Source organism: Trichoderma asperellum, chromosome 5 (genome assembly GCF_020647865.1).
Source record: "Trichoderma asperellum chromosome 5, complete sequence".
Taxonomy (NCBI): Eukaryota; Fungi; Ascomycota; class Sordariomycetes; order Hypocreales; family Hypocreaceae; genus Trichoderma; species Trichoderma asperellum.
Window position 1 is genome coordinate 579,914 of NC_089419.1, and position 15,544 is coordinate 595,457.

The following is a 15,544-nucleotide window of genomic DNA, read 5'->3' on the forward strand; positions in this document are numbered from 1 at the left end:
AGCCTTGTGCAAGTTGGAACTTACATCATCTAGCACGGCCGAGCCGTAAACTGTCAAAAATTATATATATAACAGTCACAAGTTAACATGCTTGACACAGAATTGAATAGTGTTTGAAGCTTTTAAGATGAGGTATTTCCAGGTAAGTTAATATAATATAATCACAATCTTAACTCTGTTAATGTCATCGACCAAAGACTAATCTACCTACCTAAGCCAGAGATACTCAATAACATTAACGTTACTCATGCTCCTACTAGATGAGCGGTCCATTACAAAAGTATTTTCAACAGTAGCCAAAAGTGAAAGAGTTTTGATGATGGAATGCATTGATGACATTCACATCATTGCCATATCCCATTGCCAAATTGCTCCTGATAATCTAAATTATGCTCTTTTAGGATGATCGAGGCTTGAAGCACACGACCGGGCCGTCTTTTCTGGCCGACACATGGTCTCTGAATTTGTACTCAACCGGCTTAATGTCCTTCAGCTCCCATCCTGGTTCATTATCCGCCCTTCGGAGATCAAACTCCCAGAGCAACCGGGCAAATGTGAGCATAATCTGTGCCAGCGCAAGAGGCTTCCCGACGCAGCTTCTAGATCCAATAGAGAAGGGCATATATGGCTGTCTTGCGCTATCTGCTCGGGCAGTTCCATCTTCGTTGACGGGTCGAAACCACCTTTCAGGATCAAATTTGAGAGGATCTTTGTAATAGCTCTCGTGGTGGTGAATGCTGTAAATGCCAACAGCAACGTCAGTTCCCTCTGGCACATAAGTTCCGTCAATCAAGGCACCTCCACGCTCAACTTCTCGCCAAAGAGCAGCACCACCGGGAGGCGACATTCGAAGAGTTTCATCGATAACAGCACGCAAGTAAGCACAAGAATTGAGTTTGGGTCCAAAAACAATTTCGTCCAGGGACGAGAATGTTGTGCGAACCTCTTCTGCTGCCTTACGATAGGTACTTGATGATCCTGTTAGATAATGCGCTACTCCAGCCATGCTTGCCGATGTTGTGTCAGATCCTAAAAGGAATTTCAACATTAGATGCTTTGTTTATGACATTTATCGAATGTAATGTAGAAAAGGAAATCCTTACCAGCCACAACAAGCAATGCAGTCTCGGTACTCAATTCTATGGGACTGAGTTCGGCACCAGTGTCGGGATCTTTACAATCTTTCAAGAATGAAAAGATATCTTTGCCATCGGAAATACCAACAGCTTGGAGCCGCTTCTTTAGAAGCTTTCGGAGGAATCCCACAAATTGATTTCGTGCTATGATGGATGCTGGAAAGAGGTACTTATCCAGGTTAAACGAGGTGAGTTTTGATTCTTGCAATAACACTCCCAGTCGAATGTTTGACTCTTCAAGAGCGCCGATTGGATAGCGATTCTCTGGATTTCGGATGGTGTCAAAATCAGAGTCAAATGAGACTGTCGTCATGGTATCAAAAGCAAGATAATTGACTAGCATTCACAATGGTCAGTATGTACCACTTTCGGATGTGAGGACGACTAGACTTACAATCCTTCGATATATCCCTGGCACTAGTCCAGCCTCCTTCAGCGGACTTGTCGTTGGCAGCATTACGCAAATGTTGACAGAATCTCTCCAATACCGACTGAACCTTGGGCTCAAATCGACGAAGACTAGTCTCAGAAAACGCCTGAGCAACAACGCGGCGCCTGCGAGCATGTTGCACTTTGTTACTAAGAGTAAGAGTGTTGGGTGCCTGTTGAGCCAGCACTCTATAGTTTTTGTACTTCTTAACCTTGGAACCATGACCATAAATATCTAAAATTATCATTAGTACTGAATACGCTGTCAATGTTTATGTCAAAGAAAAATATGTTACCATAGAGCGCGTTTACGTTGTTGATAATAAGCCTGTTTGGAGCGTATCGAAGATATTCACCTGTCATTGTTAATTATCTACAGAATTGGAAAAACAGATATTTCTCTGGAAAAAATAACTAACCATATTTTTGGTGGCAGCGATGCATGTCCAGATGGATGTCTCCTTTCCATGCATGGTAGGCGGAATAAAGGTTTGTGAACTTGGCAAGGAACGGTCCTGGGTATTTTGCCAGAGGATGAAAGAATACTCTATACACTAAGACATACAGTCCATAGAGCAGCTATTTTGAAGAAGTAGTTTGTTAGTATCAATCTCAATGAAAAGGTTTCGCAAAGTAGATGCGACTCGAAGAGGCTTTGCTCTGTATCTCACTTGCACATACCAGACTCGCTACCGTTGCTACTAGTGGTCCTCCTATCTTTTTCACCCATACCTGTAAAGCAGGCAAATCTGCTGGGAAGTGCAGTCCCCCCAAATCGATGGCTTTGAAATCCATTGGATGCGTAGTGCTTCCGCCGTGACTCCAACTAGCTTTCCTATACTCGTAGAAAGAGATGAGAACGAAATCAAGGCCGAACCATTTTATTGCCTCCGCTGAATCCTTAATCGAAATACATTGAGTTCGATATCTCACGACTATCTGATGATGCGAGCTGGAAACTCAATCTGGCGTCAGCAACACAATGCTCCGACAGTTGTCATGACCCACATGTTGACCATCTCGCGGGCTGTAAGCATCGGGGTTATTATTCTAGTACTGACAGCAGTGAACAATTCGAGTAATTCATCTGTTTCATCTATATGCTTCCTGTCGGCAGTAAGCTTTGAAATTGGAACAAATTGCTTATGCGGGCTGTGCGTCGGCGAGTTTCGTGAGGCGTTCCGACGGAGCCTATTTTCAATCGTAGAGTCAAACTATCGATCTAGACAGGCCTAGATATTACCCGCAATATTGGAGAATAAGCGCGAAACCATTTCTAATACCCTGTCAGTAAGCGCGTTTGCATCCAGGGGTTTACCGATCGATGGAATTATGTCGATGCTTTGGTAGTTCAGCCTTCAGTGACGGCATTGGGAACAGTAAACAAGAGGAATTTACACGACGGTCAATTTATCAGGCTTCGCAGCATTTTCTATCTATATATGGCGTTTGAGAACCAGATGTTGTTTCTAATCTTCTACTCTTTTAATCCAACTCTCTCAGCCAAGTCCCGGAGGTATTATACCGTGGTCACTCTTTTTCACCCCTGAAGTTATATAGTCCTCAACGACACTTTCCCTTTTCCAAGATGGGCAGCATTTCACAAGATATCGGGCTCAATGAGCAGGCATCGTACGACTTCAACGCCACCATCAACAACAGCCATGTAACTGAACCGGCTGAGCCTATTGCCGTAGTTGGCATGGCCATGAGATTACCCGGTCAAGTGCGCAGTGACGAGGAGTTTTGGAAGCTGCTTGTCGAGAAAAGAAGTGCTCTCTGTGATGTGCCGGATGATCGCTTCAATGTAGCTGCATTCTCTGATCCCACTGGTAGCAAGTCTGGGACGTTTAAGCCATCTAAGGCATACTTTCTCCAAGATGTCGACATCAAACAGTTCGACACATCAGTCTTCCCTCTTTCCAGGACTGAGCTGGAGAGACTGGATCCCAACCAGAGGCAGCTGTTAGAGGTTGCTTATGAGTGTATGGAAAACTCCGGAGCCACATCATGGCGAGGCAGTAAGATTGGCTGCTATGTTGGTGTCTTTGGTGAAGACTGGGAGGATCTCAATGCAAAGGAGACCCAACACAGAGGAGGATATCGCGTCACAGGTTATTCAGACTTTGTAGTTGGTAACCGAATCTCATATGAATTTGATCTTCGCGGTCCTAGGTAAGTAACCACTATCTAGGTGTGTCTTTCAATTTGATTTACAGAGCTAACCATCTAACAGCATGACCATCAAAACTGCTTGCTCTTCATCTCTAGTTGGCCTGGATATGGCATGCCAAGCCATTAGAAAAGGAGACTGTGATGGTGCTTTGATTTGTGGTGTTTCTCTCATTTTCTCGCCAACTATGTATATAGCCCTCAGCGATCAGGGCGTTCTTTCCCCAGGCGGCATCTGTAAAACATTCGATTCAGCCGCTGATGGTTACGGTCGTGGCGAGGCCGTTAATGCGGTATACATCAAGAAGCTTAGCCAAGCTTTGAAGGATGGGGACGAGATTCGCGCAGTCATCCGCGGTACTAGTGTGAATACTGATGGTAGAACCAACGGTATGCTCACGCCTAGCCCTGTTGTTCAAGAAGCCTTGATCCGTCAGGCATACCGGCAGGCCGGTATTGAGGATCTGTCAGCGACTGCCTTCTTTGAGTGTCACGGCACTGGCACTCCAGTCGGTGATCCCATCGAAACAACCGCAGTTGCTAACTGTTTCGGTGAGAAGGGTATTCACATCACATCGGTAGGAGAATTCTCAGAATGCTTGATGTCGAATATTTTTGACTGATTTTGCTTTTCCAGGTCAAACCCAATGTTGGCCACTCAGAGGGTGCAGCAGGCATCACCAGTCTGATCAAGGCTATCCTGGCTATTGAGCATCGCCAGGTACCGCCCAATATCCATTTTAATAACCCCAATCCTAATAGTGAGTCAAAGCACACATTAAGAAGAGAATAAAAGTTGTGCTAACAAGTCTTTAATAGTTCCATTCAAAGAAGCCAAGCTTAAAGTGCCGGTTGATGTTGAAACCTGGCCACAAGGTCGTGCTGAGCGTGTCAGTGTAAACTCGTTCGGTATTGGTGGTGTTAACGCCCACGTTATCGTCGAGTCTCTGGAAGAGTATGGAAAATCCAATACTCGATACAGAAATGCCAAGCGCATTGAGGGTGTTGCCCCTGAAGTTGATGTTCAAACTGGCGATGTCCAGCAGCTACTCTTATTATCTTCTAACAGCGAAGCTTCGCTTAAGCAGACTATTGAAGCCCACAAGAGCTTTGCCGAGACCACATCATCTTCGCTGAAAGATGTGGCATACACACTTGCAAACCGCCGAGAGCATAAGAGCCATCGCGCTTTTGCGATTGCAGGCAAGTTCAATGACCAAACCTCGTTTGAGGTGTTTGGCCCGGAATCTACAGAGGCTGCACCACAAGTAGCTTGGATTTTCACTGGCCAAGGCGCACAGTGGCCAGAAATGGGAGCCGAATTAATCGACTCAAACCCCATCTTCAGAAAGACAATCAGGAGCTTGGACGCTTTCCTGGCTGGGTTGCCGACCCCTCCTTGTTGGACAATTGAAGATGAGCTGCGCAAGGTCGCCGGAGACAGTCGCGTTTTGAAAGCAGAGTTTGGGCATCCTCTGTCCATTGCTGTTCAAATTGGGCTTGTTGACATTCTCCGCGCCTATGGCGTCAAGCCAGACTGGGTTCTTGGCCACTCTTCCGGTGAGATGGCGGCTGCATACGCCAGCGGCGCCATCTCAGCAACGGCTGCTATGGCTGCCGCTACCTTCCGAGGCACAACCTCGACTGATGAGCAGCCCGGTGGCAAGCCTCGAGGCGCCATGGCTGCAATTGGTCTTGGTGCTCGTGAAGTAGAGCCCTACATGGAGCCTGGAGTTGTGGTTGCCTGTGAAAACAGCCAGTGCAGCGTTACATTGTCTGGAGACACTGACCAAGTTGCCAAGATTGTAGAAAATGTCAAGGCCAACTGCCCCAATGTTCTTGCGCGCTTTTTGAAGGTTGAGAAGGCATTCCACTCACCTCACATGAAGGAGTATGGTCCTTCATACGAACAGCACTTGAAGCCATTCATTCAGAGCTTGGATCCTACTACGCCCTTCTATTCCTCTGTCACTGGAAAGAGGCTCACTGGAGCTGGGTCTCTCGACGCACACTACTGGCGATCCAACATGGAACGCCCCGTGCTCTTCAACACGGCTTTGAGATCCGCTCTTCACGACCATAGCGAGGGGCGTTTTGTGCTGATTGAAATCGGACCTCACCCTGCGCTCAAGGGTCCCTTGGGTCAGATTCTAAGAGACATCAACCGCAATGAAATCACACAAATCGCCACTCTTCAGAGAAATAAGGTCTGCAGCAACAGTATCCTAGAGACTGTCGGCAAGCTCTTCCAGCAGAATGTCAGCCTCAACTTCTCTACCGTCTTCCCCGCTGGTAAGATTGTGCGAAACCTTCCACGATACAGCTGGAAGCGTGATGTCTCTTACTGGGCTGAGCCACGTGTGGCTAAGGAGTACAGATTCCGTGAATTTGCTCCTCACGATTTGCTGGGTACAAGAGTTGCTGAGGTATCCAACGAAAACTGCTGGCGCAACAAGCTCTCTTTGGAAGATGCACCCTGGCTGCAAGGTCACGAAATTGACGGTGAAATCGTGTTCCCCGGTGCTGGATACATCTGCATGATTGGCGAGGCGATCCGTCAAATTTCGGGCGAAACAGCCTTTAGCCTCAAGAACGTGTCCATCACCGCTGGTCTCATTCTTGAGCATGGAAAGCTGCCCGAGGTTGTGACAAGACTTACTCCCCACAACGTAGAGTCTGATGAAACTTCACGTTACTCGTTCCAGATTACCTCTTACAACGGCGCCAGGTGGATCAAGCACTGTTCTGGTGAGGTCTGGGGTGGTGTTGACAAGTCCGTTGTGCTAGAGACTGAGAAGAATCAGACACTACCCCGTGCGGTTGATGCTAGCGAGTGGTATGGTGTTCTGAACCGCATCGGCTTCAACTACCAGGGTGCTTTCCGAGGCATGCGTGACATCTCGTCTGCGACCATAAACAATGTAGCGGTAGCCTCTGTTCCCACTGACAAGAACGATCTTACCAAGTACTCAATCCACCCCGGTATCATTGATCAGTGTTTCCAGTTGTTCACAGTTGCTGCGTACCGTGGACTTGGAAGAAACTGTATCAATGTGGCTGTTCCCACCTTTATTGAGGAGATGGTTGTTCGTCCTGCTTCCAAGGACCTTGACGTGCAAGCCAGCATTCACACACTTGAGCGAGGATCTTTTGTCGGTGATTTGGTAGCACAGGCTGACGGGCAGCTACTCTTGTCTCTCAAGGGCTTCAAAGCATCTGCTATGACAAGTGCAGCATCGGACGACGAGAGCCTTCCGCTAATTACTCAGTTTGAGTGGCGCCCTCATGCCGACTTCATCAAGATGAAGGACTACATGCAGCCTCGAACATTCATCCCCAACGAGTGGCCGATGCTGGAGGAGCTGATGCTTTTGAGCATTCTTGATCATCAAGAGAACATTAAATTGACGGATGATGCCGCCCCTCACCTGGTCAAATTCTTCAAGTGGCAGCAAGACTATATTGCCACTTATCACGCTGGCAAGAATCCTTTCATTGCTAAGGATATGCGACTGGAGGATCTCAGCAGAGAGCAGAAGATTGCCCGCATTGATGCCCTCACAAAGGATCTCTTACCTTCTCATTATGATGGATTCGCCATTGGTATCCACCGCTTGTTCAAGGAGGCAGAGAAGCTCTTCTCCGGCGAGACCCACGCCTTGCATGTCCTTATGCCCGATGATGTCCTGACCCGACTGTATGCTAACGGTGATGAGTTGCTCTACGGCGATGCAATTCGAGCCCTTGGCCACACCAACCCTCGCCTGCGAGTCTTGGAAGTCGGTGCTGGTACTGGAGGTACAACATCCAAGGTCCTGGATGCTCTTACGACTTCGACTGGTCAGCGACTTTACAGCAGCTATACCTACACCGATATCTCTGCTGGTTTCTTCTCTGCGGCCAAGGAGCGTTTCGCCGCCTTTGAGGGTATTGAGTATAAGACTTTCGACATTACTAAGGATCCTGCGGAGCAGCAGCTCCAGAAGGGCTCTTATGATCTCGTCATTGGTTACAACGTATGTTTTCCTGTTCGAGTCCCATGCCTTTCAATAACGATCCCTGACTCTATTATAGGTTGTCCACGCTACTCCCAACTTGCAAATTTCTCTTGGACATCTTCGAGAATTGCTCCGCCCAAGTGGCCGAATCTTCCTCCAAGAGCTCTGCCCAGGTACGTACTTTCACTAAATATCTCGTCTAGAACTCCAGGCTTTTCTAACACATGTCTCTACCCAGATGCCAAATACATCAACTATATCATGGGTTACCTCTCCGGCTGGTGGCTTGGTGATGAGGATGACCGTGTTGATGAGCCTTACATCTCCCCCGCGCGCTGGGAGAAGGAGCTCATCGCTGCTGGTTTCAAGAACCCTGAGCATGTTCTCGATGGCATCGCTCCATACCACCAGAGCGCCGGTATCATGGCCAGCGTCGACATCAAGTCCAAACCCCTTGCCAAGGTTTCAGTCCTTGCCCATGATGTCAATGGACCATATGTTCAAGATGTGAAGAGCGCTCTCGAGCTACAAGGCCTAGGCGTCGATGTCTTTACCTTTGGTCAAGAGCTGCCTGCCCAGGACGTCATTTCTCTTCTTGACCTTCAAGCTGATACCGTTCACGAGTTCACGGAAGAGTCATTCAAGACTATGATCAGCCATTTGCAGACGCTAAATGCCAAGATGGTATGGGTTCTTGGTTCTGCCCAAGTCAAGTGCAGAGATCCCAAAGCCGCAATGTCCATTGGCCTTGCGCGAACGGCTCGTAACGAATTGTCAGCCAAGCTTTTCACTCTTGAGGTGGAGCCAGCTGCGGCTACTCAAGACGTCACAAGGGCCATTTCCGACATCCTTGTCCGAATTCAGCATCCTGAGCTGGATCCTGAAGATATGGATCCTGACTGGGAGTTTGCCCTGGTCGACGGTAAGGTGTTGGTGCCTCGATTGCACTGGCAGACCATGTCAGATGCCTTTGATAGCACGGTAGTATCTGCAAACGTGTCTTCTTCCAAGTTCCTCACTGTGAAGACTCCAGGCTTGCTTCACACGATCGGATGGTCTGAAGAGACGAAGAAGCCACTTGCCGAGGGTGAAGTCCGCGTTAAGACCAAGGCCGTTGGTCTGAACTTTAGAGTTAGTATTCCCCTCTCTCCACTAATTCCAATAGTTAAGATACTAATAATGCCTACAACAGGATGTTCTTATTGCTCTCGGAGTTCTTGACAATAGCACTCGCGAAGTTGGTCTTGAAGGTTGTGGTATTGTTTCTGAAGTCGGCCCGGGAGTGTCAAAGGTTGCCGTTGGCGATCGTGTGATTTACATGTCTAGCGGATGCTTTACTACTGAGATTACTCTATCGCAGGTGCTCTGCGTCAAGATTGACGATGCTCTTACCTTTGAGCAAGGAGCTGGATTGCCTTGTGTTTATGCTACGGCAGCTATGGCACTGGACGACAAGGCAAACCTCAAGAAGGGCCAGGTTAGTCTAAATCTTTCCACGCTTCAGCCCTCCCCTGTACTAATACTTTGTCTAATAGAGCATTCTCATTCACTCTGCTTGTGGTGGTGTTGGCCTGGCAGCCATTCAAATTGCTCAGATGCTGGGTGCAGAGGTCTACTGCACGGTTAGTAGCGAGGAGAAGATCAACTACCTTACAAACAACTTCAACATTCCTCGCTCCAAGATCTTCAACTCTCGCGATTCCTCATTCCTCCACAATATCATGCGCGCAACTAACGGCCGGGGTGTTGATGTCGTCTTGAACTCTCTTTCTGGAGATCTTCTCCACGCTTCCTGGAAGTGTGTTGCCGAGTTTGGCACTATGATTGAGATTGGCAAGCGTGATTTCCGCCGCCGAGCCAAGTTGGCGATGGAGGCCTTTGAGCAGAACCGCACCTTTGTTGGTCTGGATCTCTGGCAAGTCTCCCAGCAACGTCCTGAGCAAGCCGCAGAGTAAGTCGAGTCCAATTCGTCCTCTTTTAGTCACTCAATAACTAACTTGGCTCTTTCAGATTATTGGAGCGCTGTGTTGGCTGGATCCGTGATGGAAAGATTAATGCTGGCGCCATCGCCAGGGCGTTTTCTGCTGACCAGGTCCAGGATGCCTTCCGATTCATGCAGGGAGGCCGTCACATTGGCAAGATTATTGTAACCATGCCGGATGACACTACTTCTCTGCAGGGTATCAAAACTCGTCCCCTACCCAACTTGAGGTCTGACCGCAGTTATATCTTGGTCGGTGGTCTGGGTGGTCTCGGCAGGTCTTTGGCAACTTGGATGGCAGAGAATGGTGCAGGAGAGCTTATCTTCCTCTCTCGATCCGCTCAGCCAGGTCCTAAGCTGGACGGCTATGTTGCTGAGCTCTCTTCTCAGGGATGCTCTGTGCAGCTTGTAGCCGGCAGCGTCAGTGATATGGCTGATGTGCAGCGAACTGTCCAATCGGCAACGAAGCCTATTGCTGGTGTTATTAACTTGTCCATGGTGCTCAGGGATATTACTCTGCAAGATATGTCCTTCAAGGACTGGATGACAGCTGTTGCCCCCAAGGTCCATGGCACATGGAATCTCCACCACGCCATCTCCTCTTCGTTGGACTTCTTCGTTCTCTGTTCTTCTTACAGTGGAATTGTCGGACAGTGGGGTCAGGCAAACTACGCTGCTGCCAACACTTTCTTGGATGCCTTTGTCCAGTACCGACATGGCAAGGGCCTTGCCGCATCAGTCATCGACATTGGTGTGATGGGCGAGGTCGGATTTGTCTCGAAGAACCGAGAAGTCCTCGACATGTTCCAGAAGTCTGGTATGCGCATTCTGAAGGAGAAGGATCTGCTGGATGCATTCAATTTGGCAACTCAGCGGTCAAAGGCCCCTGAGGCGCAGGGTGCCAATGGCACATACAACATTTCAAGCCAGATTCTTTTGGGTCTTGTCACCACTATTCCAGTGGCATCTCCCAACAGCCGAGTTGTGTGGAAGAAGGACATTCGCATGAGCATCTACCACAACATCTCTGGAGCTGATGACTCTTCTTCCAAGACAGAAACCGAGCAAGACAGCGTGTCCACTCTTTTGTCTGCAGCCGCCAACTCTCCTTCAATATTAGAAGAGGAAGAGACAACAGTCACCATTGCTCAAGCTATTGCTTCTTCGTTGGCCAATTTCCTCATCAGAGATGTGGACAGCATTAAGCTGGATCTCTCACCTGAGAAGAATGGAGTTGATTCGCTGGTGGCCATGGAGCTGCGCAACTGGATTCGACAGAAGTTTAACGTTGAGTCCAGTGTCATGATTATTGTTCAATCGCCATCTTTGAATGGTCTTGCGGAGCATATTCGCCTCGGATTGGTTGAGCGATTTACACAGGCATAAGTAAATATGATAAAGGGTTTGGGATTAATACATGTAAATATATATTTTCTATCTGTTTTATATTGGTTACTACATGATTTTATGTCTTATGAAGGTGCGAGCGCAGTTCAATAATACGGGCTATATCTTTTATCTTTTTTGGCCGCATTACAGGTATTAAGGTGCATAAGTACATGCAGCGGGAGGTAATCTTGCGTCCACGTTGGGCCCCAATTGCTACTGATGCGCTTAGCGAAATTCTACCAACCCTCCCCCAAAAAGATGTAAAACATGCTTGGTACTTGGATAAAAACACACAGTTTCAGCTGTATATAAGCCACTTCAGATACAGCAATAGGATTTAATTTTTAAGACTATATATCAACGATATTGTCATGCTAGCCAAGTGTCTAATGTGTTTATGGCAATTTCCAATCAGTTTTGGTTTACTTAATTATTCATTCATTCATTTATTCATTCAAACCACTTGGGTTTTGGCGTGAGCTGGCGTAGCGTCGCGGGAATTCTGCCTTGTCCGCCTTGTCTGCCTGATGTCATCGCTACTCCGCTTCTTCACTACCTAACCGTCTCACTGCTATTTTGATAACACGCAAAGCCCCAACAGTTAATTTACCAGCTACCCATTTCGTAAACATCCTTTGAACCTGATTTGATCCTAACTAGAGAGATAGAACTCGAAGAACAGGCGAAAGTCTATATAGAATCTCTCGCTATAGTAACAACGTGTCGTCATATTCTGCTTCGTCCAAGGTACTCTTGATATCCCTCAGATATCTCATCGCTCAATCTGTCCAAACTCGTCGAATATCTCGGATATTTTCAAGTACGCGATCCATCAACCCAATGGCGGACTGGAGGTCTTTACCCGCCGAAGTCCGAATCATGATCCTGGATCGGATTGTTTGGTCTGGCGCTGCTGACGGCAATATTACCGGCTACGCAACTGTTTCTCGAGAATGGCAGGCATACTTTGAGCCCCTAAGTTTCCGCAGGCTCGTCTTGAACCACTCACGTGTTGCTGACTTTGGCAAATTAACCCGCAATCGGAAGTGGATGGTAAAACACATCTGGTTGCGCGTCGAACTTCCAAGGTATCACTGTCCTAGGAGCGGCCATATCGAGACGCCCGACCAGACGCAAAGAAACAACCAGATTTTCACGCAAGCCTTGTGGCAACTACTAAAAGTCCTAGGCTCCTGGGGAAATAGAAAAGTGTATGATCCTGTCGACGGCACCGGGCCTGTCTTGGAGCTCAGTGCGCACTCTCCGAGCGATATGAAGCACCGCTTCGACGCCTGTGCCATGGATAAGGATGTGTATCCGCACATCTCTGACGAGAATTGTACCGACGAAGAATTCAGTAATCATATACGACGAGAACTGCGGAAAGACGGGAACAGAGGTCACCACTGCCAAGCTGCCAGCCACCCAGATGGAACCGTCGCTCACCTATGCATGTTCCAGTACATACAACTGGATTTCAGCGCCATCAAAAATTTGAGAGTGAAAAAGCTTCCACGTGTTGATGCTATCAAGGGATTAATCCTCCGTCGGCAGCATTATCGACGATTCAGCGCCCGAACGGTTGCCGAGATTGCTAGGAGCTTTCACACTATTGGCAATGTGATTTATGAGCCTATCTTTGTAAGACCTCGCTTCGCTGATAGAGGTTCGTTCTTTTCAATTCCTTTCCCAACCTGCATTATTTATCGTTTACTTCTTTAGATCCTTTTCCAATCTTTTTTTTTTTTTTTCCTTATTTTAAATATGGTAGTTTGACATGATCGCTTATATATGTATACTAGTCCATCCCCAAACGTTCGAACAAGAGTATAGAGATTTAATATGCGAGACGCATCGCTTCAACAGCTTCTCTATCTTCATGGGTTACTACGCGCATCGTGACGTGGTGGTGGTGCCTATTTGGAAATTATCGGATTCATTCAGTCTGATGCTGGCAGATGAAAGCCATTCCCTGGAGCATCTATCCCAAGCTTTCGTTGGGGACGCACTGATGTTTTTTCAAGATTTCTTGCAGCCAGGGAGCCTAAAATACCAATCATATCTGGACTCATCACGCGGCGCAGTGCAGAAAGCCCTCTTGGCACATCTATCCGCCATTGGCAAGCGTGTGCCTTCAAATCGACTTCACTCACCGGAAGAATTTGAACAAGCCCTCCTCAAGGCGGCGGGTTATGAGGATGGATTGATTCCCCGTTCAATTTATAAGCCACAGTGGCCGAAACTCAAGACCCTGGCCTTGACGTCGCGCTTTCACCTTGTAGCGGATCCGAATAGAAAAGGGATGGATATATTTGAGGCCGCTGGCTTTGCTGCACTAGAGATGCCTGAGCTCCAGACGATGGAGATTTGGAGCTCGCGGTGTCATGACTTTTTCCGATACTGCCGCAATGATGAGAAAGCAGGTAGACGTCCGACAATCACTTTAGGTTCCCACAACAATGTGGCCTTCGAGCCACGAGTGTCGATTGTGTGGGATCGAGTGGCAAGGAAGCATTCCAATCAAGGAATTACTGCTAAAACACAAATACTACGGAGTATAAGGGCATTTCCTACTGAATATCCATACCAAGAGATTGACAACTTGGAGCTCCGCGAGAAGATTGTGCACCCAATATCACTCTGTGAGTTCAGATGGTTTAATGAAGGCTGGGAGAGAACTGAAGGCCGGAAGACGTTTCGTTTTCTTCCGTGGCCCTTATAATTGCGAAGAGACTAAAGGCCAGCAACTCTTGCTGGTATGGAATATTTTCGAAGTGGTTTTGAATGTGGATTCGATTAGTACAGCTGCATTTTTGTAGTGACTGCAAAAGGGGATATTTCACCAGAGCTAAATGTTCAACAAATTGTGGAGAACAGGGGATCTACGGACATCCCCAAGAATAGACATCATGATTAGGCCTGAGAAGTTGGCAAAGATATGATATATCGATCGGACTTCGTGAGATGTACAGAATGCATTAAATGGTCGCGCTTCCAACAAAGTGTAAGTTCAAATTATCAAGTGGCACCTCCAGGGTGAGCAGACTAGCGATAGTTTATCGTGGCGCCAAAACATTAGTTTACAACTCCGTGTTGACCACAGAAACAATGCGTAAGGATGAAAAGATTCTCGCATCTCTTGGGCAAATCTCATACACAAAATGACATAAATTTCGTGCAGCAAAATTCTTTAAATTGCCCCATAATTGATGGCTTGCTAGATGTGCATTATCATTGTATTATCATACTGTGCACATGTGTTTGAGAGCTACTTGTGGAGTATGAGAATGATTCCTGTTTCTAATTTTAGCTTTTTTTATTGGAGACAATAACGATAACAGCTGAGAGTGGCACATACATATAGTAGATGAGCTGACGTTGACTTGCTTTCTTGCTTGTATTCTCTCTATTCTATACATTCGGAGTGCTGCATTCTTTTTTTGCGCCCCCCCGAGAATATTTTTTTTTTTCCCTAGAAGTGGGACGTTCCTGGGATCCTAGACAAGCTGATGGCGATGCATGGGTATGAGCCAATGGGCCTGCAAATGGGGCAAAAAGACTGCTGTTCCGAGGGCGAGCACAGACTCAGGGGAACGCTGGAGTATCATCCAGCCCCTCTTATCAACCAGACGGCGTGCTCTAGCGGCTTTCTGCTCTAGAGCTCAGGTACAGACGCTCACAGTCTAGTTTGTTAGCAGCAGAAGAGCAGAAGCTTTAGGAAACTAAATGGGTGCCACTCCGCACCATTACGGAGCAGAGATCGCCCCAAACCGGAGAATCCATGGTCCGTTCAACGCCAGTTGAGAGTCGAGAGAAATTGGCAAAATGTCACTGCACCCAAAACGGCGTTGGCACACAATCCAATCCAATCCAATCCAGCTCGGCAAGATGCCGCACATCGCCAGATGAGATTTTCCCTCGAGTAGCGTCGTGTGGCGTTCCAAATCGCCATGCTAGTGCTGCAGCCATGCCGCCCCTTCCATCTTCATCCATCCTTCAGGCGCGGGATGCTGAGCTCCAAGGAATCTCCAAAAGTCAGCACATGTACAAATACCGCTTGCAAGACGCATCGACGAGCACGGCCGCTAGCATGCTCTCCTGTTTGAGCTCCTTTATCAAGTACCGGTACTCCTGCCAGGTACAGCGTATGCAGAGCGTGCACGGCCACGCCGCATGCTAGGGCCCCCTCTTTGGCCGCCGCAACGGCGAGGCTCCGGGCATGCTAATTGCAGGACTCGCAAGGGCACAGGCGTACAGTAGGAGAAAGGCCACTGGTCCCTCCACTGCAATTTCACGAGCTTGATTATGCGGTTCCGGAGGGCGATGGAGCTTCCCGAAGAGGCCTCTGCCAAAGCCCAAAAGCCAAGTCGATGACTTGCCTCCTGCATTAGTGGCCTCTGTCCAGCCAATGTAACCACTTATCTAGACAGGTGGGGTGG

General features: G+C 47.9%; 3 protein-coding genes across 3 annotated transcripts; 2 read left to right on the top strand and 1 right to left on the bottom strand.

The window, feature by feature from the left end:
* Positions 1-397: 397 nt before the first annotated feature.
* Positions 398-1,928, bottom strand: TrAFT101_008351 (uncharacterized protein; the record flags this gene model as incomplete). The annotated part of the gene is made up of 4 exons (XM_024909706.2): positions 398-1,029; positions 1,104-1,472; positions 1,531-1,800; positions 1,862-1,928. 4 exons carry the CDS (start codon positions 1,926-1,928, stop codon positions 398-400), a joined length of 1,338 nt encoding a protein of 445 aa, XP_024762236.2.
* A 1,225-nt stretch (positions 1,929-3,153) lies between these two features.
* On the top strand, positions 3,154-11,102 carry TrAFT101_008352 (Type I Iterative PKS; the record flags this gene model as incomplete). The annotated part of the gene is made up of 9 exons (XM_066128310.1): positions 3,154-3,740; positions 3,802-4,315; positions 4,375-4,498; positions 4,557-7,753; positions 7,812-7,908; positions 7,974-8,866; positions 8,928-9,212; positions 9,271-9,686; positions 9,746-11,102. The coding sequence occupies 9 exons, from the start codon at positions 3,154-3,156 to the stop codon at positions 11,100-11,102; spliced, it is 7,470 nt and encodes a 2,489-aa protein (XP_065984428.1).
* A 580-nt stretch (positions 11,103-11,682) lies between these two features.
* TrAFT101_008353 (uncharacterized protein) lies at positions 11,683-14,283 on the top strand. Its single transcript, XM_024901860.2, has 2 exons — positions 11,683-12,771; positions 12,908-14,283. Exons 1-2 carry the CDS (start codon positions 11,946-11,948, stop codon positions 13,825-13,827), a joined length of 1,746 nt encoding a protein of 581 aa, XP_024762234.2. The 5' UTR covers positions 11,683-11,945; the 3' UTR covers positions 13,828-14,283.
* Positions 14,284-15,544: the final 1,261 nt, after the last annotated feature.